This window comes from Dendrobates tinctorius, unplaced genomic scaffold (genome assembly GCF_039654945.1).
Source record: "Dendrobates tinctorius isolate UK_male_01 unplaced genomic scaffold, ASM3965494v1 ptg000183l, whole genome shotgun sequence".
In the NCBI taxonomy this organism is placed as follows: domain Eukaryota; kingdom Metazoa; phylum Chordata; class Amphibia; order Anura; family Dendrobatidae; genus Dendrobates; species Dendrobates tinctorius.
Window position 1 is genome coordinate 10,595,275 of NW_027361850.1, and position 25,500 is coordinate 10,620,774.

General features: G+C 50.5%; 1 protein-coding gene across 3 annotated transcripts in view; it reads right to left on the reverse strand.

Moving 5' to 3' along the window:
• Positions 1-24,688, reverse strand: part of SF3A3 (splicing factor 3a subunit 3) — a 73,336-nt gene extending 48,648 nt beyond the window's left edge. Inside the window, exons 1-6 of one of the 3 annotated variants that reach the window (XM_073552041.1) lie at positions 24,566-24,688; positions 13,613-13,660; positions 13,476-13,528; positions 12,993-13,098; positions 12,215-12,287; positions 11,096-11,187 (exon numbers count right to left, since the gene is read on the reverse strand). In XM_073552041.1, the coding sequence (XP_073408142.1) occupies positions 11,096-11,187; positions 12,215-12,287; positions 12,993-13,098; positions 13,476-13,528; positions 13,613-13,660; positions 24,566-24,673 (480 nt within the window). In that variant the 5' untranslated portion in view covers positions 24,674-24,688. Of the gene's footprint in view, positions 1-11,095; positions 11,188-12,214; positions 12,288-12,992; positions 13,099-13,475; positions 13,529-13,612; positions 13,661-18,996; positions 19,111-19,265; positions 19,824-24,565 lie in introns of those variants that run through there. The other 2 variants (XM_073552042.1, XM_073552040.1) reach the window with 2 other exon arrangements.
• Between the last annotated feature and the right edge of the window lie 812 nt (positions 24,689-25,500).

The window sequence follows — 25,500 nt, forward strand, 5'->3', positions numbered from 1 at the left end:
TCTTACCCCACCAGCGTGCCCCTAGGTCCAGCGCCGAAGATCCATAGTCCTGTGCCCCCCGGAGACTGGCTGGCGTGGTGCTGCTGATGCCTGCAGCAGAAATGGCCGCCGAGAGGATGAAAAGGGGGAAGAAGGGGGCGGAGAGCTGAGAAAGAGCGTGCAGAGATGTGTAAAAAACGCGCCCTTTTTGTCTCGATCCGCCCCTTCTATGACATTGTAGTGTGTCATATTTGTCATCCGGGGGGCGGAGGAGGCGGCGAACTCAGCTAGGCCGACGCCGCGGCCTAAGTTAGTTACCGATGCCCAGAAAGAGCTCCAGGCCGGCGCGGAAGTCCGGGAGGGGGTCGGATCTGAACCGGACCCCCCGGATAGAAAGGCAGGATAGTGGTGGGTCCACAATCGGAAGCGGGGCCCTGTGATGGGTCCCCCTGAGGCGCTATGGAGCTGGTGCTGCCGCAGAAACAGGGGCGCAGGGAGCCCTGTGTCTGTATGTGCCATGCCTGCCCGCACTCCCCCCCGGCCCCGACAGGAGCCCGCAGCTGGGCTGGGGTCCCTGGATACTGTGAGCCGCAGATTGCCGTGGTACAGACCCTACCTGAGGCGTCTCAACCTAATTCCCCCAGAGGGGGATTAGGGAGGGTGCTGCTGTCACCATCAAGGGGCTTCCTCCTCGCCCTCAACCCAAGACCAAAAGGAATTGGGGAAGGAGGGGGGGGTCTCGACTTCGAACCAGCACCCGCAGAACTGGGGAAGGAGCGACATGGGGAACAGCCATCTCAACTTCAACCGGGCACTCCATAATAGGGGGCTGAGGAAGGAGCCATGCTGGGAGTCTCACAGGAGACCCATTTTTCTTCATCTGTCATCCGGAAAAAAACGGAGTGAAAAAGAGAAAAAATTCTTTAGGTGTGCCTCCTATGCGACACTAAGCAAAAACTGGAGAAGGCTGACGCCGTCCAGGGGTGTATACTGCAGAGGAGGAGCCATAGTTAATCTTTTTCAGATTATGCATAGTGTTGCCTCCTAGTGGACAGCAGCATAACACCCATGGTTCTGTGTCCCCCAATGAGGCGACAGAGTAATTGGACTGTATCCAGTTTACAGGAGAGAGCCAGAGCCCTGGGCCTGAACTATCAGGGACTGACTAAAGAAGTCTTAATTGACCTACTGGTCGGCGTTAGCCCGGCCACCTCCTTCCAGATGTCTGAAGGACGAGCACTGGAGACAGGGATCCCCATCAAAAAAAGCCAGTGGTTGGTGTGGTACGAAGAAGAGATGGCGGTTCTGGGCCAAGGCGTCTCTCAGGAATATAAGGAGGAGGCTGCCCGCCGGGCTCAGCGGAGACAAGAAGCAATGGGGCTTGAAAGGGGGAGTAACGCAATCTGGAGTGTAACCCCAACAATCCGGGAGCCTGTACGGATCACCCGAACAGAGTTTAAGCCATTTGATGAGGCTTCTGGAGATGTGGAGGGGTTCTTCAAGGACTTTGAGCAGCAGTGTGCTGTGATGGAGGTGCCCCACTCTGGCTGGATGCGTTTGTTAGTGGGACTCCTGAACAGAAGCATGGCGGAGGCTTATCGAACCACTGACTCACAGCGAAATCGGGATTATAACACTGTAAAGCGGACTATCCTGGATTACCTCTACTCTGGAACTCTCTACCACAACATATCAGACTCTCACCTACAATGGAAACCTTCAAAAAGAACTTGAAGACCTACCTCTTCCGACAAGCCTACAACTTGCAGTAACCATCGATCCACCAAACCGCTGCACGATCAACTCTACCCTCGCCTACTGTATCCTCACCTATCCCGTTGTAGATTGTGAGCCCTTGCGGGCACGGTCCTCTATCATCCTGTACCAGTCGTGACTTGTATTGTTTAAGATTACTGTACTTGTATGTATTAAATATACCCCTCCTCACATGTAAAGCGCCATGGAATAAATGACGCTATAATAATAAATAATAATAATTACCATGCTACCTCCCCAGACTCATATAGGGCCAAGTTCAGAGACCTCCCATGCACCATAGGGGGATCGTTTAGGATGTATGCACATAAGATGTCCCAGGCATGTCGGAGAAGGCTGGAAGCAGAAGACGCCTTTACTGTGGAAGATGTTATACAGGCGTTCCTTATAGAACAATTTCTTGCCAAGTGCCCCGAAGAGGTACGGGAATGGGTCCGGGAGCGCACGCCGTGTACTGTGGATAGAGCTGCAGCCCTGGCAGATGAAGCCCTTACTATCCGACTGCAATGGAGGAGTCTTCTGGACAATGAACCATGGCCTGCTCCCATCCCACTCAGATTATATCTGCCCTTCCACCTAGTCGCAAGCCGATGACAATCACTCCTCACAATCCTAGGCCCCAACAATTCCGACCATGACATGGGGGTATCACTGAGAGGAGATATTATGAGTGTGGACAACCTGGACATTTGCAGTCTGGCTGTCCCTCAAGGATTCGGAGGGAGCCCCACCTCGTCCAGTGCATCTGGTACACTCAATCCCGCCTGAGAAAGAGCTACCACCACCCCCACCAGAGTGGCCCACCGACCACGGCACGATGGATACCCCTCCTGGAGTGTACGGACTCCGGCCTTGGTCCTTTAGCTATCCAGAGCAACGGCAACGCCACCTGCAGGATGTCTTAATTGATGGATACAAAGTGGCAAGATTTAGAGACACGGGGGCATTCCTGACCATCACTGACCCCTGTGGTGTTCGAACCGAGGCAATTTACCAGGGTCTGGGAATTCCCATGGTCTTGGCTGGGGATGCCCGCAAATATATACAGCGAGCTTCTGTGCGTTTGGATTATGGTTGTGGAGAAAAACTGTGTTGGATTGGAGTTATGGGAGGACTTCCTGCAGATATCCTCCTTGGGAATGACATTGGGGAGTTACAGTGCCAATTTGTGGGAGCAGTCACCCGACTACAGGCACTTCAAGCACTACGTAATGCGGACCTCACAGGGGAGCAACAACCATGAACCGCATCAGAGATGGTAAGCAATACGTTGGCTGCTACTACATTTGGAGTGTCTTGGGACAGAGAGTTTAGGAGGGAAATGGAGGGTGACACTACCTTAGTAGCCCTTAGGCGAAAGGCAGAAACTGGGCACATGGGAGATAATGGGGATGGCTTCACTCGAGAAAACGGATTGTATTATCGTGTAACAAAGGTCAGTGACCAGCTCAACCCTGACACAATGACCAGGCAACTCATTGTCCCTCAGAAGTACAGGGCACAGCTACTCCAACTGGCCCAAGACATCCCCTTGGCTGGGCATCAAGGGAGGAAAAGGACTGAAAAGAGACTCACCCAAAGTTTTTACTGGCCTGGCATCTCCTCGCAGTCTGTAGCCCATTATTGCCGCACTTGCGATGTGTGCCAGCGAATGTGACATCCAGGAGCTCGACATAAGGTACCCCTGCAATCCCTGCCCATAATTGAAGAACCATTTCAACGTGTAGCTGTCGACATCATAGGTCCTCTGGCCCACCCCAGCCGGTCGGGGAAAAAATATATCCTGACCGTGGTGGACTATGCCACTAGGTATCCTGAAGCTGTGGCCCTGTCCAGTATTACAGCAGTAAAGGTAGCCGAGGCCCTTGTTACCATCTTTACTTGGGTAGGGTTTCCTAGTGAAATATTATCGGATCAAGGCACTCAGTTCATGTCAGATCTGCTCCAGTCCCTATGGCATACCTGTGGTGTTCGTGCCATTTGCACCACCCCATACCATCCGCAGACCAACGAACTATGTGAACGCTTTAATGGAACCCTAAAAAATATGCGGAGGGCTTTTGTTTACGTTGAAAAAGACTGGGAAAAGTACCTGTCAGATCTCTTCTTCGCCTATCGGGAGGTTCCCCGAGAGTCCACAGAGTTCTCTCCCTTCTACCTACTGTTTAGCCGGAAGGTCCGTGGGTCTCTCACTCTTCTGAAAGAACATTTGGAGGGAGATATCTCAGACAACGGAATGCCCATCATTCCCTATGTTCTAGAGTTCACAGACAGTCTCGCCCAGCTACCTTGGCTAAAGAACATCAGCAAATGGTCCAGTCCAGACAAAAAACCTGGTATGACCATAATGCCAGGACCCAGGAATTTATGGAAGGACAAGTGCTCATGATTACTGATTCCCCTGCCAACAAGCTTAAAGCAGTGTGGGAAGGCCCTCATCAGGTTGTCAAGAAAATTAATGACACCAACTACGTTATTGCCCTGGACTCTAGTGGTCGACGACAGAAAACCGTCCACATTAACATGCTGAAAGACTACCATGACGGATCTCTGCCTGTTCTAGCTGTCAGCCACCCCCCTAGTGATACCACCGACGACGAGTATCTCCCCGATCTCCAGGTTGCCCAAGCGGGAGGATCACTGGAACAAGTGCCCCTGGGCTCCCATTTATCGGATATACAAAAGGACGAAATTTTCACCGTACTAAGGCCGAGGGCTGCTGCTTTCACCTCAAAGCAGCGGAAGACTACTCTCACCAGCCACCATGTGGAAACCCCTGGACAACGCCCCATCCAGCAGGCTGCCTACCGGGTTCCAGAGGCTGTTCAAGGCATGATAAAGAATGAACTGGAGGAGATGAAACACCTGTGATTTATTCAGCTAACAGTTCTTGGGCCACTCCTGTCATCCTGGTCCCCAAGAAGGATGGTACAACACGATTCTGCGTTGATTATAGACGATTATGCCACTAAGTGATGCTTACCCAAAGCCCAGGATTGATGATCTATTGGATCATCTGGCCAGTGCCCATTTTGTGACCACGTTAGATTTGAGCAAGGGGTACTGGCAGATACCCCTAACAGAGGACGCTCAGGAGCGCTCAGCCTTCATTACTCCATTTGGGCTTTTTGAGTTCCTGGGAATGCCCTTTGGGATGAAAACTGCCCCCGCTACTTTCCAGAAACTGGTAGATCGACTGTGAAAACAATGTCAGGACTTTGCCTGTGCTTACTTGGATGACACTGCCATTTTTAGTACCACCTGGGAAGAACATCTTAAACACTTGGGCATAGTGCTAGACTGTATCCTTGCTGCAGGACTGACCATTCGCCCTGATAAATGCCAAATAGGGATGGCTGAGGTGCAGTACCTCGGGCATAGAGTTGGGGGTGGGACCCTAAGGCCTGAGCCTGCCAAGGTGGAAGCCACTGGCAACTGGTGTAGACCCCAGACTAAAAAGCAGGTACTTGCATTTTTAGGAACTGCTGGATACTATCGAAAATTTGTTACTGATTTCAGCACCTTGGCCCAGCCACTAACCGATCTGACCCGTAAGAACATGCCTAGGAATAGGACATGGACGACTGCATGCGAGGATGCCTTTTCAGCGTTAAAGACCGCCCTCATCACTGCTCCTGTCTTGGCTGCCCCTGATTATAAGCGCAGGTTCCTCGTGCAGACAGATGCATCCACCTTTGGGATTGGGGCAGTACTTAGCCAAGTGAATGTCGCCAGAGGAGAACATCCTGTTGCTTTTGCCCATTGGAAACTACTGGAAGTTGCCTATGTCACTATTGAAAAGGAGTGCTGTTATGAATGGGTCACCGAGGAGGAGAGCAAGCCCAAGCCACAGAAAACCAGAGAGGTTGGTAACTAAGCGGATTGCAGACCCCTGATCCTATCAACACAACTAGCAGTAGCTGTGGGGCGTACCTACGATGATCCTAGACGCCTCGGCACAGCCAGAGAGCTAACTAAGCCTAAAGCAAGAAAGGGGAAATCTAAACTGCCCCAGAGCAGACCCCAAAGGAATAGATAGCCCCCAAACATATATTGTCGTTGAGACAAGGTGAAAACACAAACTCAGGCAGGAAAATAGACTGAGCAAATGATGGGGCCCACAATGACTAGACAGGAAAGGAAAGACGCTGTCTGCAATCACACAAAAAACCCTGCAAAAAATCCAACACGTCTGATGCAAAAAACACTGAAGTCGTACGACTTTGCCCACTATATCAGCACTCTGGTATATTCTGAAAGCAGAGCAAAAAGAGGCCAATCTAATAAGGGACAAAAACAAACTGGCACAAGCAGTAACATATGGACGGTGATTCAGCACAGCCCCAGCCGGAGCTGGCTGACCCACACAAAACTGAGAGACGAAACCAGACCAAATGCAAACAGAATACCAAATGAACACTTAGCTGAACATGCTGTGACTGAGCTGGAAACATCTAACCTCAGGAGGAAGAAGAAAATCACCAGCAGGGATAGAGGGAGTCGGCTGTCTTAAATCCCAATCTGAAACCCCAGATCTCCAATCGTCGTCCTCATCAGGTGGCAAGCCTCTGTTAATCAGATCAGCTCCATTACCTCCAGTAACCACCAGAGGGAGCCCAGAAAGAGAACTCGCAACCCCTCTGTCAATCTGACCAGCTCCACTACCTTCAGTAATAACCAGAGGGAGGCCAGAAAGCGAATTCACAACAGAGTGCCTTGCCATCGTATGGGCGCTAAAAAAATTTCAGCCATACTTGTATGGCAGACTGGCAGACTTTACAATTGTTACAGACCACAAACCACTCACATGGCTGAACCGCGTATCAGGGGACAATGGAAGATTGCTGCGATGGAGCTTGTCCTTACAAATCTACAGCTTCTCCATCCAATAGAAGCGTGGAAGCCAACACCAGAACGCCGATGGACTATCTCGGCAAGAAGAACCATAGGTTCCCCAGGCCGACCTACCCCTGCCATTGTACAAGGAACTATAAACGATTGAGCAATGTGCACTAAAGTGAGCAGGCCAGAGGTCTGTGTAGACCTCATGGAGTGCTCCCTTATTATGAGGGGGGAGAGGTTGTGATGGAGTGATATGCTATGTGGATATCATTTTGTGTATATTTCTATTTCACTGATTTCCATAGTGTTTTTCTTGTTGCCTTGTATGTCTGCAGCCTGACTGTATCTATCTCTCCTGATGACCCCCTGTAGTGTCATAATCTCCCAGGCACCTTTGTCAGGCATGGGAGGCCTGAGAACCGCCCCAACCCATCTGGCTACTCCTGGACATGGGGAGGGGGCTGGAAGGGACAGGTTGGGGGAAGTCAGTTCCTGTGTGGAGAGCATCGTGTGAACACAGCACGTCAGAGAGAAAGGGAAGCGTATGGACATTTTATCCTGGCTGATAGATTTTTGGACTCTCATCTCCCTGGACATTTTATCCTGTTACTGAAATGCATACGTGTTCTGGACTATTGTACCCTCAGTGTGGTGGATTGTTTATGGACCTTCTAATTTTGCCTATAAATAAAGGTCTTGGGATTGTTCACACTTCCCTCACTCGGTTGATTGTGTGATACCGGAGAAGGACCCTGTGACAATCGGAATGTGAAGATATGCGTCTTTGATGTCGACTGACGCAAGGTATTCCCCTTTCTCCAGTGAGGTGATTACTGAACGGAGAGATTCCATTCTGAAATGACGAACTTTGACAAACTTGTTCAACAGTTTTAGATCCAGAATGGGACCAATGGTTCCGTCCTTTTTTGGGACCACAAACAGGTTTGAATAAAACCCCTTGAACCTCTCTGTGTGGGACCGGGACAATGACTGTCCTTGCAGAGTGAATATATGGCCTGGTGAAAAGGGACTGCATGCGACTCAGTCATTGGAAGACACGACTGGAAGAAGCGAGTTGGAGGGGGGACGCGAATTCTATTTTGTATCCGGAGGACACCAGATCTCTGACCCATTGGTTGTGAACGACCGCAAGCCAGGCTTGACGAAACAGAAGTAGACAGCTGCCTACCCTGTCTGTGTCCTCCGGATACTGCACTGAGTCATTGAGCAGAGAACTTGCAGGATGATGTACCTTTGGGCCCAGACCGTGTGGGTCTGCTTTTCCAGGAATGAGGGCTTGTACGAGGGTTGTGGATCCCTGCCCCTGCACGGTGTGATCCGGACTAATCCCAGGCTCTTAGTCTACTCTCAGAGCCTTATTGACAACTTCAATTAAGGGAATCAAGAGACTCCTGGTACTCTAGCGAGTCCGGGTCTACGGCCACATCTGACTCATATTCTGAGTCGTGTTCGCTGCAAACCCCTGGTGAGGGGAAGCAGAGCTTTCAGACGCCGAGGCACCAGAGTGCCTGGGGACGAGCTATGGGGATGTTTCTTAGAAGATTACACATCTTCTGCTGCTGTCCGGCCCCTGTCTGAGGAAGACTCTCGAATGGCTGAAGGGTCTTCTACATGAGGCAAACTGATGTCCTGGCTTCAGAAGGAATCACGGAAGAATTCTATAGCTTTAGCCAGGGAAGCCATGGACTGTGCCAGAGAAGTGGCCCACTCGGGTGGTCTAGGTCCACTAGGGTGCATTAGTGGGGGTTCTCCTGTGCACATGAGGGTTTGCAGGCTACACAGATTGTAGTACGGTGCCTCCGTGGTAGTGGGGCAATACATGAGGCGTACACCACTGAGTGTGTCTTATCAGCCTTCTTAGATGTCTTTGACTGAGACATATTGGCCTGAGAGTGCTGCTTATAGGTTACTGCAGGGAAGGGCTTAAGCGCTGTGTCTAGCTGCAGGCTGTGTTCAGCTTACCCAGGTCCTGTGTCCGTGCCCCCAGAGAAGATAGTCTGTGCTGCAGTGAAAAATGATGAGTCCCCAGCCTGTAGCTGATGGCGTCCCCGGCCTGTAGCGGTAACATGAAGTAAAGGCCCGGGAATCTGTTGGCGTTTCTTGTGATGAATGAGAAGCGCCAGACAATGTGGGCGGAGTCAGGCCAGGGAGCAGGGATGCAGCGCTTCTCATTCAGAGCGAGAAGCGCCAAGGACATGGGCGGAGCCGGCCTGGTGGGCGGAGCTAGGCCTATCCTAGCCGGGTACTAAACTTGGGCGGCGGCGACGATTGCACGACGGGCGCATGGCAAACAGAGTGCAGCCAACGGGACACCCATCCCTCTAAGGGCCCGGACCATCCCTGATGAAGGAGCCCTCTTGCCGACCCGAACGCTGTGCTTACTCATACCAGAAGCAGCAGAGCCGGGTGCGTGTGTCAAGGATAACGGCTGGAGAATTGTGGTTGCGCAGATCATCCTCAATCCACCATCCCTTTGATAGGGAGGTGGAGAGGGCTCACCTGACAACATCCACCTTCTGGCAATGGTGGTGCAGTGGGGCTGCACGGACGCCGTTGGGAGCCTCTGCGTATTCCCTGAGGTAATCCCTTGGGATGAGGGCAGGGCAATATGTCCAGCTGAAGGCCTGGCTCCAGAAGAGGGTACGTGGGGGGGCGACACCCCATGTTGACGTCTGTAGTTGGTGTGGGGAGAGAGAACCCATGAAAGGGACCCGTCTCCCCTAAGGTGAGCCCAGGCATGGCATTGATGTGGTGCAGGAGGAGGTACGGGGAGATGACACTCCGGGCTCCCGGCTGTTGATGTTTTTGGGAGATCGGGACATTGAAAGGCCCCGTCGCCCCTTCAAACCATAGTAAAAAAATGACAAAAATAAAATAACGTTGGAGTCTGAAGCCAAACCCTAGTGCCTCCTATAGGCACAAAGCAAGAACTGGTTCATCATAGAGCCAGCAGAGGGTGTATAATGCAGAGGGGGAGTTAATTTCTCTGTATATTTGCTTGGTGTCCTCCTAGAGGCAGCAACGCAACACCCATGGGTCCTGTGTCCCCCAATGAGGCGAAGGAGAAAATGTGTTTTTATTAGTGTAGTTTTTATTAGCACTTTGTGGCATTTTTATTTTTCATTCTTTTAACTTTTTTACGTAATCCCACTTTCAGTTTGATCATAGGCATAATGCATTGCAATGCACCAGCATTGCTGTGCATTATACCCATATTAAAAGCTTCTTTTAGACCATGCTGTGAGCATGATCTAAGAAGCTTTCCATAGCTTGACGACCCCCAGGTCAGCATGGCACCACTCTGAGGGCAGAGGGACCTCCTGTCCCTCTGCCTGCCTCCTGAATGTTGTGATCGATCGCAGCATTTAGGAAGTTAACTGTCAAAGGCAGAGCCGACACTACTCCTGGTTGTTTAGTGCAGAAGCCCAGCCTCTGGCAGTGCTGAGCTACTGCTCTGATAGGGCAGGAGGTGCTGATATTTCAAATTGACTGACCAATCATACCGATCTGGGTGTGGGAACTGATGTCATAGGTCCTCACACCACTTCCTGTGCTGCTCAGCTGTGGGCAGTGAACTGTCACTACATGTTTACACGAGGTGCCAGTTCAGAGTCCTGATGGGCATAGCACGTCATGGTGCGGAAACTGACCCCAGCTCATGAAGTGCTTAGTCAGTCATTTGTCGTTAAGGTGCTTATGCACTTAAGTGGTAACACTGCAGTAGCAGAAATATATTGCGACTTTTAGCATTTACAATATAGCTGTGACATGGGCGGGTTTGGTCAGGTCACGCCTGCCTGTGAAATTCATAAAATACGCCACTAAAGTTGCATAACTTAATCTACAATTGTACGCCAGCCCACGGCTTGCATACATTTCTTGCACCGGTGAATGCCGGGTACCACACACGTCTAATTCATTGGGTGGTTAACGTCGTTTAATGAATCATGTCGGTATACTACAGCAAGTGCTTCATTAAGACTAACTTGTGCTACATCAGTCATAATTGAAATGCCCCTCCAAGTTTCTAGTAGAGTTGTACAGCCTCCAAGCGTACGGAGATATTTTCCCCTAGGAGAATGTGACTAAGGAAGAAAACTGCTAGTGTTTGCTCTTATTTTATTCCTGCTGTTCCAAAGTATCTATTTTTTTTTTTGTATAAACTGCCATTTGGTTCCACAGACTTTTTATTCTTCTCTGCTAATTCTGATTTTTACCAAAAGGGCATAGCTAATAGGATTTTGGGGGAGAGTGTCTTTTGGCTGCACTGAATTATTACCCTGTGAGCCACATGACATTGTAAAGACCTTAAAATTGAGTGCTACATAAAAAACCCATAGCTCTGGAATTGTATGGTGGATTTAAAAAAACAACAAAATAAGCAAAACTGAACACTTAGGGGATCATAGGGAATAAAACATGGACACTTGACACAGTGACAAGTTCTCCTTAAAAATAATTTGCTTGTTACCCTTACCTCTGATGATTTGAGATTGATATATTTTAAGTAACAGTCATGGAGATCCAAGTAACGACCATAACCTTCCTCATCTGTAAACTCCACTAGATCTGTGAAAAGCATTGTAAGGTCAAATAGAGAAAAAAAAAAAAATCAAGTTTTTACTGTAAAAATAAGTGTTAAATGCACCTTTATCACTGGAATTGCACTAGCTTTTAGGCATAACTCTCTAAAGGGAAACAGTCACCAATTTTTTTTGTATCTACAAATCCCACCACCTTTTTGTATTGCCGTTATGCATTTCACAAATTATTACATTGGTATGTTATTTGTGAAGTGTAGGGGAAGTGCGAAAGCAATGTAATCATTTGTGAAAAGCACACCAGAAGGAAAAGGTGGTGGCTTTTTTGGGATACTAAAAAACTGGTGCCAGGTTCCCTTTAAAAGGATTATGCGCAACATGACCATTTTTTACTAAGCACCCCAATAATTTTCAATCCCTAAAACATTTTGGTATTATTAGGGAGAGAGAAGGGTTCTATTACTTTACTAACCATCAACGATGGAACGGAAATACCATATATACTCGTGTATAAAGCCAAGTTTTTCAGCACACTTTTTTGTGCTGAAAACGCCCCAACAAACTTTGGATTCTTTTTCACTAAGTAAATAAAAAAGAACCTAGACATGTTTGATATCTGCGAACTCTTAATGACCTGGAAAATCATAATGGAAGGTCAGCTTTAGCATTTAGTGAACATGGTAAAAAAAAAACCCCAAACAATTGTAGAATTACAATTTTTTTTGCAATTTCGCCGAATTTGGTACTTTAAATCAATGGTGTGGTTCAAAAGTATAGCTCGTCCCGCAAAAAAAACAAGCTCTCACACGGCCATAATGATGGAAAAATAAAGTTTTGGCTCTAGGAAGAAGAGGGGCAAAAAACATAATGCATAATACATCATTAGCAAATGTGCGGGTATGCTTCTAGAAAGTAATTTTCTAGGAAAAGAAATTAAATGGGCTCTTCACAAAAAAAATAAACAAAACATCGAAACGAAGCAAAAAGGCAACTCGTGTTCTCACATTAAAAGACTGGCTAGCTTAGGAATTTTTGATAAATGGGCAAATACTTACTCTGAGCCTCCTCACTAGGATTCTCCCTGGATTTCAGCAGCTCATCAAACTCAACTGACATAGGAACACAGATCTTTCAAAAAAGTAAAAAAAAAAAAAATAGAGTTACTACAAAGAAAAAAATTCCTTTTACGGATTCTTCATAATTAAAAATCTAATCTAGTGTGCAAGAAACAAATCATAAGTAAGACGTCCGATACAGCAAGTTTTGGAATAGCACTAAAGGCATATTCTTCCTTCTCTCAAAAATAAAGATAGATTTTTATAGCAGATGTCTACTCTACATTTCGTGGTGTACAGTCAGTATAAGATACTATTTTATAGTATTGTATAAAGATATATATCACACACACACATATACAATGTATAGGCTACATCACTTTACACAAAAACAAACTAGTCGCTTAGGCTGGTCTCACACTTGCGTAGTGTAGCGTTTTGACGCACCCGCCGACCGCAACAAAATGCAACATGTTGCGTTCGGCGTAGCATCAAAAAGATGCATGCAGATGCGTCAGCATACATCCGCATGGCCTGCGTACCCAATGTTAAAGATAGGTACGCATGACACATGCAGGCGGAGCGGAAGGAAGAGGTGCAGCAGTGGGCGGGGATTAACGGAGGAAGAAAGGAGGAAGTAGGCTGCTATCCGCAGCGCTACACTACACAAGTGTGAGACCAGCCTTAGCTATTCGGCATACACTGTACCTACAGAGGCCCATAGGTATAACATCCCCACATGTCCTATTACGCTAATGCCACTCCATGTTGTACTCACCTCATTTGGATGCTTCCGATGAAATTCTTTTATTAATTTGAGTCTGTTATAAAATTCACTAAACTCATTGGGCCCAGAAATTGCATTCAGTTCTTCTTTCCTTAACCTGAAATACAAACACAACCATATTACTTTAAACCGTACATTCGTCATTTTGCAAGTACATTGCATTTATATGGGCATAGTAATCCCACAATACACTCTGTACTAGGTCTGCAGTTGATTTGTTCGTAGACTTGCACAAGATTTAGCCTTTTGCATTGCAAAAGTCAAAATCCATTGCAACTTGCATGCTGCAAAAAAATGCACAGAAATTCCTGCAATCAGGTGAATGGAGTCTGCAGCACGGACAGGAATGACTGGAGGGATCTGTCGTTACAGTTTACAGCTGTATCTACCATTCCTGGCAGAAATACAAGTGTTATTAGGAAACTGAAGCTATGCGTTTATATAAAAAAGGACATGAAAATATAAAATCCTTACCCATCTTTATCTTCGTATAGATCACTGGCATTGGAGCTTACGTCCATGTATCTCTACAAATAACAAGAACAAAGTGTAACTGGACAGATTCATTTGGTCCATCTGATCATCCATAACTATTAGATACCAATACTTACATCGAGCACTGCTCTGGCTCTATGATCTGAATTTATCTGCTCTCGTAACTGTAGGGATAGAAAAGATATTTTACATAGAATTACATACAGAATAGGCACATTTAACCCCTCACCGACCCAGGTATTTGTAATCTTTTTACGCTTTTGTTTTCTCCTCCACTACTTCCAAAAGTCATAACATTTTTTTAATGTTTCCACAGCTTGTTTTCTGCGGCCCGAGTTGCAGTTTTGAATGACACCATTAATTTTACCAAATAATGTACTGAAAAGCAGAAAAAAAATTCAGAAAGTGGTAAAACAGTGGAAAAAAATGCAATTCGCCTTTGTCTTTACAGCACTCATTGTACAGCAAAATGACCTGGCAGCATGAATCTTCAGGATAGTTCTATTACGGCCGTACCAAACCTTTCCAGCTTTTTGATATTTTAAATGGTGATTTGTTTTCAGAGAGATTTGAGAAAAATTTTTTTTTTTTTTTTTTGCAGAGTTGACATTTTTAAATGATACCGTTTTGGAGTAGATTACATTTTTTGGTGAAGTACGGCGATAAACTGAATTCTGGCCCTTTTTTTTCTTTTTGGCATTATAACGTATAATTTTCAATAACTTTGTAATTGATGGAATGGAATTTTTGGTAAATGGTAACAAATGTTATCTATTTTACATTAACTTTGAATAGGAGAAAAGAGCGGAGAATTGAATCTAGATATATAATTGCCAGTTGGCGCTGTCACCGAATCCCATAAGGCACCGCGGCAGTGTCACTTGCGCAAGAGAGGTTCGTGGCCGCAAGGCTATGAACTGCACCTGCGCAAGTGACATACGGTATATACTCGACTATAAGCCAGCGGAGGAGGGGGAGCGACAGGAGAGAGCAGCTGTGACAGCATACTCACCCACTCCTGGAGCAGTGGCTGCAACATTCCTGCATCTCTCAGTTTTCCCAGCTTCCAGCAACACTTCCTGTATTCAGCGATCAGGTGATACCGCTCATTAAAGTAATGAATATGGACGCGTTTCCACGCTCATACTCATTACTTTAATGAGCGGTATCACCTGACCGCTGAATACAGGAAGTACTGCTGGAAAAACAGAGATGCAGGAATGTTGCAGCTACCGCACGAGGAGGACCGGGGAAGCAGAGCCAAGGCAAGCGATGCATACAGGATGGGACGCCTCACATACCATGACAGGGACGGGGGGGAGCCACACATACCATGACAGGGACGGGGGGGGGGAGCCACACATACCATGACAGGGACGGGGGGGGGGAGCCACACATACCATGACAGGGACGGGGGGGGAGCCACTCATACCATGACAGGGACGGGGGGGGGGGGGGGAGGGGAGCCACTCATACCATGACAGGGACGGGGGGGGGGGAGCCACACATACCATGACAGGGACGGGGGAGCCACACATACCATGACAGGGACGGGGGAGCCACACATACCATGACAGGGACGGGGGGGGGGGGAGCCACACATACCATGACAGGGATGGGGGGGGGGGGGGGGGGAGAGCCACACATACCATGACAGGGATGGGGGGGGGGGGGGGGGAAGCCACACATACCATGACAGGGATGGGGGGGGGGGAGCCACACATACCATGACGGGGGGGGGGGGGGGTTTGCCACGCATACCATGACGGGGGGGGGGGTTTGCCGCGCATACCATGACGGGGGGGGGGGGTTGCCACACATACCATGACAGAGGGGGGGGGAGCCACACATACCATGACGGGGGGGGGGGGGGGGAGCCACACATACCATGACGGGGGGGGGGGGAGCCACACATACCATGACGGGGGGGGGGGGGAGCCACACATACCATGACGGGGGGGGGGGGGGGGAGCCACACATACCATGACGGGGGGGGGGGGGAGCCACACATACCATGACGGGGGGGGGGGAGCCACACATACCATGACGGGGGGGGGGGGGAGCCACACATACCATGACGGGGGGGGGGGGGGGGAGCCACACATACCATGACGGGGGGGGGGGGGGGAGCCACACATACCATGACGGGGGGGGGGGGAGCCACACATACCATGACGGGGGGGGGGGGGGGGAGCCACACATACCATGACGGGGGGGGGGGGGGGGGAGCCACACATACCATGACAGGGGGGGGGGGGGGGGGGAGCCACACATACCATGACGGGGGGGGGGGGGGGGGAGCCACACATACCATGACAGGGGGGGGGGGGGGGGGGAGCCACACATACCATGACGGGGGGGGGGGGGGGGGAGCCACACATACCATGACAGGGACGGGGGGAGCCACACATACCATGACAGGGACGGGGGGAGCCACACATACCATGACAGGGACGGGGGGAGCCACACATACCATGACAGGGACGGGGGGAGCCACACATACCATGACAGGGACGGGGGGAGCCACACATACCATGACAGGGACGGGGGGAGCCACACATACCATGACAGGGACGGGGGGAGCCACACATACCATGACAGGGACGGGGGGAGCCACACATACCATGACAGGGACGGGGGGAGCCACACATACCATGACAGGGACGGGGGGAGCCACACATACCATGACAGGGACGGGGGGAGCCACACATACCATGACAGGGACGGGGGGAGCCACACATACCATGACAGGGACGGGGGGAGCCACACATACCATGACAGGGACGGGGGGAGCCACACATACCATGACAGGGACGGGGGGAGCCACACATACCATGACAGGGACGGGGGGAGCCACACATACCATGACAGGGACGGGGGGAGCCACACATACCATGACAGGGACGGGGGGAGCCACACATACCATGACAGGGACGGGGGGAGCCACACATACCATGACAGGGACGGGGGGAGCCACACATACCATGACAGGGACGGGGGGAGCCACACATACCATGACAGGGACGGGGGGAGCCACACATACCATGACAGGGACGGGGGGAGCCACACATACCATGACAGGGACGGGGGGAGCCACACATACCATGACAGGGACGGGGGGAGCCACACATACCATGACAGGGACGGGGGGAGCCACACATACCATGACAGGGACGGGGGGAGCCACACATACCATGACAGGGACGGGGGGAGCCACACATACCATGACAGGGACGGGGGGAGCCACACATACCATGACAGGGACGGGGGGAGCCACACATACCATGACAGGGACGGGGGGAGCCACACATACCATGACAGGGACGGGGGGAGCCACACATACCATGACAGGGACGGGGGGAGCCACACATACCATGACAGGGACGGGGGGAGCCACACATACCATGACAGGGACGGGGGGAGCCACACATACCATGACAGGGACGGGGGGAGCCACACATACCATGACAGGGACGGGGGGAGCCACACATACCATGACAGGGACGGGGGGAGCCACACATACCATGACAGGGACGGGGGGAGCCACACATACCATGACAGGGACGGGGGGAGCCACACATACCATGACAGGGACGGGGGGAGCCACACATACCATGACAGGGACGGGGGGAGCCACACATACCATGACAGGGACGGGGGGAGCCACACATACCATGACAGGGACGGGGGGAGCCACACATACCATGACAGGGACGGGGGGAGCCACACATACCATGACAGGGACGGGGGGAGCCACACATACCATGACAGGGACGGGGGGAGCCACACATACCATGACAGGGACGGGGGGAGCCACACATACCATGACAGGGACGGGGGGAGCCACACATACCATGACAGGGACGGGGGGAGCCACACATACCATGACAGGGACGGGGGGAGCCACACATACCATGACAGGGACGGGGGGAGCCACACATACCATGACAGGGACGGGGGGAGCCACACATACCATGACAGGGACGGGGGGAGCCACACATACCATGACAGGGACGGGGGGAGCCACACATACCATGACAGGGACGGGGGGAGCCACACATACCATGACAGGGACGGGGGGAGCCACACATACCATGACAGGGACGGGGGGAGCCACACATACCATGACAGGGACGGGGGGAGCCACACATACCATGACAGGGACGGGGGGAGCCACACATACCATGACAGGGACGGGGGGAGCCACACATACCATGACAGGGACGGGGGGAGCCACACATACCATGACAGGGACGGGGGGAGCCACACATACCATGACAGGGACGGGGGGAGCCACACATACCATGACAGGGACGGGGGGAGCCACACATACCATGACAGGGACGGGGGGAGCCACACATACCATGACAGGGACGGGGGGAGCCACACATACCATGACAGGGACGGGGGGGAGCCACATATACCCGGTTTATACTCGAGTCAATAAGCTTACCCAGTTTTCCGTGGCAAAATTAGGTGCCTCGACTTATACTCGGGTCGGCTTATACTCGAGTATATAAAGTTCATGTCTCCGCTATTCCCATGCAGGCGCAGTAACAGCCGCGTCATTACTATGCATGCGCGAGAATAGCGTTGACGTGTATGTCACTTGCGCAGGCGCAGTTGGCCACAACTGTGCGCTCTACCCGCACTGCTTCTGTCAGCACCACTAAGCATACACAGATGTTAATTTCACCGCACTCCCAATGCGATAGCATCGGGCCCATTTCTATTTTTTATATAAACACATGATCCCTCCACCCATTAAGGTACATTCTCATGTAACAAAAATGCAGTGGATCCTTCTCTGTGTATTCGAGTGCAGACAATCTGCTGCGCTTAAAGCCACAGAGAAGTGCATGAGTTTTATCATATCTCATACACACACTGCGAAAAGTCTCCACAATGAAGAGAAACATGAGCCATAAGTGGGGAGCCCTGCACGGCCACAAAGGCACAAAGGGGGGGGGGGGGAGGAGAGCCCTGCGCGCCCACAATGGGAGGGGGGGGGGGGGAGCCCTGCGCGCCCACAATGGGAGGGGGGGGGGGGGAGCCCTGCGCGCCCACAGTGGGAGGGGGGGGGGGAGCCCTGCGCACCCACAATGGGAGGGGGAGCCCTGCGCACCCACAATGGGAGGGGGAGCCCTGCGCACCCACAATGGGAGGGGGAGCCCTGCGCACCCACAATGGGAGGGGGAGCCCTGCGCACCCACAATGGGAGGGGGAGCCCTGCGCACCCACAATGGGAGGGGGAGCCCTGCGCACCCACAATGGGAGGGGGAGCCCTGCGCACCCACAATGGGAGGGGGGGGGGGGGGGGGGAGCCCTGCAGATGGGAGGGGGGGGGGGGAGCCCTGCGCGCCCACAATGGGGGGGGGGAGCCCTGCGCACCCACAATGGGAGGGGGGGGGGGGAGCCCTGCAGATGGGAGGGGGGGGGGGGAGCCCTGCGCGCCCACAATGGGGGGGGGGAGCCCTGCGCGCCCACATCGCCTACGTACCCGGATATTGGCTGTGGTGTGCTGATGATGAGACCCCCATCCTACAGACACTCTGTGAGCACACACCTTACACAGCCCAGATGTGCGCTCCTGACACATCGGATTCGTACCAGGCAGCCACTCATCACATCCACACCTGTGAAAGCCATCACCCACACGTGGGATACAGAACATTAGTATGTACGTGTAACTGGCAGTGACACCCGGGAATGGCCGCACCGGACTCTGCACGGAAGTCACCGTGCTCGGCCAGTCACGTGCTCTCTCACCGTAGCCTTCTTCGCCATCAGCTCCTTGGTCATTACGTCCATGAGCCGCTCTTTTTCCTCATGGTAGCGCCGCTGTTGCTCCAGTATGGTCTCCATCTTTGGAAGGCCCTAACCGGAAGTAGCAAGTGCACTGCAATACGGTGTCCCCTTGTCTCAGTGGACTGGAATCAAAGTTCCGTGCTGTTCAGTGACTCAGTGTAACCAGAGTAAGGACTGGACAATGCGGAAACAGCTCCCCCTTGTGGTGCTCAGTGCTCGCTGTCCCGATTTCACTCGCGAGTCCGGGGCGGTGAAACGTTATGAAACAGCCATAGTAGTTCTAGAGTGAACAGGCCCGCGAGGTAACAGCGCCCTCATGTGGTGCTCAATGAGGACATGTAGCGCCTGGGAAAACTGGACCGCAAAGCAAATGCTCCCCCTTGTGCTGCTCTGTGACTGCGCGAATGCAAAATGGACGGCCTGAGAACAGCGCCCTCTCGTGCGTCCCATGAAACAGTGCAGCGCAAGTGTGGACTGGTAGCAGCTTCCCCTTGTGGTGCTCAGTGATCACTATAGCGCTTCAACACTGGACAGTGAGGCAAAAGTTGTTGCTCATGGTTGAAGCTCCCCCTTCTGGCATTTAATGGAACAGCAGCGCATGTTGGAACAGTGGTAACAGCTCTCTCTCTCTTGTGACGTTGAGTCACAAGCAAGGGAAGCACTTGTACGGAATTGAGGAGTGCTAATAGCTCCCCCTTGTGGTGCTCAATGAGCCAGGGTAGCGCTAGTAAAAACTGGACAGCGAGGCGACAGAACCCCCTTGTATGGAGCTAATGGTAACAGCTCCCCCATGTGATGCTTATGGTAACAGCTCCCCCATGTGGTGATTATGGTAACAGCTCCCCCAAGTGGTGATTATGGTAACAGCTCCCCCATCTGGTGATTATGGTAACAGCTCCCCCATGTGGTGATTATGGTAACAGCTCCCCCATGTGATGCTTATGGTAACAGCTCCCCCAAGTGTTGATTATGGTAACAGCTCCCCCAAGTGGTGATTATGGTAACAGCTCCCCCATGCGGTGATTATGGTAACAGCTCTCCCATGTGATGCTTATGTTAACAGCTCCCCCATGTGGTGATTATGGTAACAGCTCCCCCATGTGGTGATTATGGAAACAGCTCCACCATGTGATGCTTATGGTAACAGCTCCCCCATGTGAAGCTTATGGTAACAGCTCCCCCATGTGATGCTTATGGTAACAGCTCCCCCATGTGGTGATTATGGTAACAGCTCCCCCCATGTGGTGATTATGGTAACAGCTCCCCCAAGTGGTGATTATGGTAACAGCTCCCCCATGTGATGCTTATGGTAACAGCTCCCCCATGTGGTGATTATGGTAACAGCTCCCCCATGTGGTGATTATGGAAACAGCTCCACCATGTGATGCTTATGGTAACAGCTCCCCCATGTGAAGCTTATGGTAACAGCTCCCCCATGTGATGCTTATGGTAACAGCTCCCCCATGTGGTGATTATGGTAACAGCTCCCCCCATGTGGTGATTATGGTAACAGCTCCCCCAAGTGGTGATTATGGTAACAGCTCCCCCATGTGATGCTTATGGTAACAGCTCCCCCATGTGGTGATTATGGTAACAGCTCCCCCAAGTGGTGATTATGGTAACAGCTCCCCCATCTGGTGATTATGGTAACAGCTCCCCCATGTGGTGATTATGGTAACAGCTCCCCCATGTGATGCTTATGGTAACAGCTCCCCCAAGTGTTGATTATGGTAACAGCTCCCCCAAGTGGTGATTATGGTAACAGCTCCCCCATGCGGTGATTATGGTAACAGCTCTCCCATGTGATGCTTATGTTAACAGCTCCCCCATGTGGTGATTATGGTAACAGCTCCCCCATGTGGTGATTATGGAAACAGCTCCACCATGTGATGCTTATGGTAACAGCTCCCCCATGTGAAGCTTATGGTAACAGCTCCCCCATGTGATGCTTATGGTAACAGCTCCCCCATGTGGTGATTATGGTAACAGCTCCCCCCATGTGGTGATTATGGTAACAGCTCCCCCAAGTGGTGATTATGGTAACAGCTCCCCCATGTGATGCTTATGGTAACAGCTCCCCCATGTGGTGATTATGGTAACAGCTCCCCCATGTGGTGATTATGGTAACAGCTCCCCCATGTGGTGATTATGGTAACAGCTCCCCCATGTGGTGATTATGGTAACAGCTCCCCCATGTGGTGATTATGGTAACAGCTCTCCCATGTGATGCTTAAGGTAATAGCTCCCCCATGTGGTGATTATGGTAACAGCTCTCCCATGTGGTGCTTATGGTAACAGCTCTCCCATGTGGTGCTTATGGTAACAGCTCCCCCCATGTGGTGATTATGGTAACAGCTCCCCCATGTGGTGCATATGGTAACAGCTCCCCCATGTGGTAATTATGGTAACAGCTCTCCCATGTGGTGCTTATGGTAACAGCTCCCCCATGTGATGCTTATGGTAACAGCTCCCCCATGTGGTGCTTATGGTAACAGCTCCCCCATGTGGTGCTTATGGTAACAGCTCCCCCATGTGATGCTTATGGTAACAGCTCCCCCATGTGGTGATTATGGTAACAGCTCCCCCCATGTGGTGATTATGGTAACAGCTCCCCCAAGTGGTGATTATGGTAACAGCTCCCCCATGTGATGCTTATGGTAACAGCTCCCCCATGTGGTGATTATGGTAACAGCTCCCCCATGTGGTGATTATGGTAACAGCTCCCCCCATGTGGTGATTATGGTAACAGCTCTCCCATGTGATGCTTATGTTAACAGCTCCCCCATGTGGTGATTATGGTAACAGCTCTCCCATGTGGTGCTTATGGTAACAGCTCTCCCATGTGGTGCTTATGGTAACAGCTCCCCCCATGTGGTGATTATGGTAACAGCTCCCCCATGTGGTGATTATGGTAACAGCTCCCCCATGTGGTAATTATGGTAACAGCTCTCCCATGTGGTGCTTATGGTAACAGCTCCCCCATGTGATGCTTATGGTAACAGCTCTCCCATGTGATGCTTATGGTCATAGCTCCCCCATGTGGTGATTATGGTAACAGCTCCCCCATGTGGTGATTATGGTAACAGCTCCCCCATGTGGTGATTATGGTAACAGCTCCCCCATGTGGTGATTATGGTAACAGCTCCCCCATGTGGTGATTATGGTAACAGCTCCCCCATGTGGTGATTATGGTAACAGCTCCCCCATGTGGTGATTATGGTAACAGCTCCCCCATGTGGTGATTATGGTAACAGCTCCCCCATGTGGTGATTATGGTAACAGCTCCCCCATGTGGTGATTATGGTAACAGCTCCCCCATGTGATGCTTATGGTAACAGCTCCCCCATGTGGTGATTATGGTAACAGCTCCCCCATGTGGTGATTATGGTAACAGCTCCCCCATGTGGTGATTATGGTAACAGCTCTCCCATGTGATGCTTAAGGTAATAGCTCCCCCATGTGGTGATTATGGTAACAGCTCTCCCATGTGGTGCTTATGGTAACTGCTCCCCCATTTGGTGATTATGGTCATAGCTCTCCCATGTGATGCTTATGGTCATAGCTCCCCCATGTGGTGATTATGGTAACAGCTCCCCCATGTGGTGATTATGGTAACAGCTCCCCCATGTGGTGATTATGGTAACAGCTCCCCCATGTGGTGATTATGGTAACAGCTCCCCCATGTGGTGATTATGGTAATAGCTCCCCCATGTGGTGATTATGGTAACAGTTCTCCCATGTGGTGCTTATGGTAATAGCTCCCCCATGTGGTGAATATGGTAACATCTCTCCCACATGGAGATAATGGTAATAGTTTCCCCATGTGGTGCTGCTTATGGTAACAGTGCCCCCATGTGGAGCTTATGGTAATAGCTTCCCCATTTTTAGCTCATAGTAAGGCTGGAGTCACACACAACGAATAAAAAATTGGTCCCATTTTAACGGTACGAAATTGCACAAAAAATTCTTGTCCAAGGATCCGTCTGTCATCCCATTTTCCGGCGATGAACCGATTTTATTCGCATCTAAGCATCACATTGACCTCCAATGCTAATGCCTGATGCTCTTTCCTGTGACCAGGAGAAGTCTTGTGATTTAATCGCAAGTCACACGTGTGGTGCGTTTTCAATGTGATTTTTTATCGCCCCCATAGACTTGCATTGGCGAGTCCGATCCGAAAATCGGTGACAATCGCAGCATGCTGCGATTGTCTCGGTCCGAGGAAAAGATCCGAAAAAAAACGCATGATGTGAGCTGCCCCATAGAATAACATTGGGACGAATGCAATGTGATTTTTTTTTTATCGCATTGCATTCGTCCGATTTTATCGCTAGTGTGACTCCGGCCTAAGAGAGCCCCCATGTGGAAGCAATGGAACAGCTCCCCCATGTGGAGCTTATGGTAACAGCTCCTTCTGGTGCTTAGTCATCATTGACATTCACAGAAACTGTTTTGTGAAAATCCTTAGGCTATGTGCACACATAGTGAAAGGTGCTGCGGATTTGGAGAAATCCGCAGGTAAAAAAGACCTGTGGTTTAGCCCTGCGGTTTCACACCTCTACAATGGAGAAGGATTCTGCACAAAGAATTGACATGCTGCGGACTTGAACCCGCGGAAAAATCTGCAGCATGTGCACAGCGTTTTTCAGTTTACCATTGAAAACAATGGCACTGTACAACACAGCTAAATCTGCTGCGGACCCACAGCAGAATCCGCACCGTGTGCACATGGCCTTAGTGATGACTCCATGCGAATTTTCAAGTAGTAACCTGCAGCATTCGGCCATGCTCACACTATCAGTATTTTACCTCAGTATCTGTAGGCCAAAACCAGGAGTGGGTGATAAATCCAGAAGTGGTGACGCGTTTCTATTATACTTCTCCTCTGAGTGTTCCATTCCTGGTTTTGGCTTATAAATACTGAGGTAAAATACTAACCCAATACTGATGGTGTGAACGTGGTTTACATGCTTTCTTTAAGTCCACGGACTATCATGTGGCTTCTGGTATGTGGAAGTATTGATGAGGGTTTCGAGCTTGTGTATTTTGGCCAAGATATCATCCAATACCTCATGTAATAATATACCTACCTATAATATAATACCTCATGTAATTCTTTTTATTGCATATTTTTATGCCGGCTGCAGTCAGGCCCTGGGTGAATTGAGGCGTCTGTCTTGTGGGGTGCATTTATGTAGTGCTGGGCAGCCCGCCTGATCTAATAGTATGGATGCTAGCCAGACACTGTGCACCACACGTACCTGTGTGACTGGCGTCCTGTACCAGGCTGATGTGTGTGCATTTACAGGCCACCACTCCCTCCATGCTGGGGAGGTTTGTATTTTGCACCTGTGCTGCCCCACCTTCATCTTGAGGGTTTCCTGCCTCCTGTCATTGCTTTGGTAACCTGGCCTGGTGTTGGTAAGGCTGTTTTATTTTCTGTGATGGGTTTTAAATTTATGTCCTTTTTATGAGAGCCACTCCTGTTATTCTTACCATTAGATCACGTTCAGTATTTTACCTCAGTATTTGTAGGCCAAAACCAGGAGTGGAACAATCAGAGGCAACGTATAATAGAAACACGTCACCACTTCAGGATTTATCACCCACTCCTGGTTTTGGCTTACACTGAGGTAAAATACTGACCAAATGCTGAATGTGTTTTTAAATGGAACCTGTGATCAGAAAAAAATGCTATTAACCTGCAGAGCAGTGACTGAAACCAGAACGCTGTGGGGGGGAACAAAACTCATTTCCTCCAGCGTTCTGCTAAATGCATGGTCCAGGCAGATAAGTAATGCTATTAACCTGCAGATTAACCCCGTATCTTCAGGTTGTTAGGCAGTCCTCACATGTGTTGCAGCTGTCTAATATCCGCAAAACAAGCAGCCACAGGGACACGAACATGTTATTCCAGCACAACCGAGATACTCTAACGTATTATCCGAGCACATTCGCTCATCACTAATACACCATCTGATGTCTGCAGCCACAGTATGTATAATGCTAATCTGAATACTGGTTGTGTTGTACTGTGTGCACAGACATTAGATGGTTCGTGGTGTAATCCAGCGTTTTATGGGCCCTGGTGTAAAATTTGGACCGGTGCCCCCACCAACATGTTAGTCAGATTTATGGTCTCCTGTAATAATGTCCTTGTCTTGGGCCTATATGTAGTAATTGTAATAATGTCCAC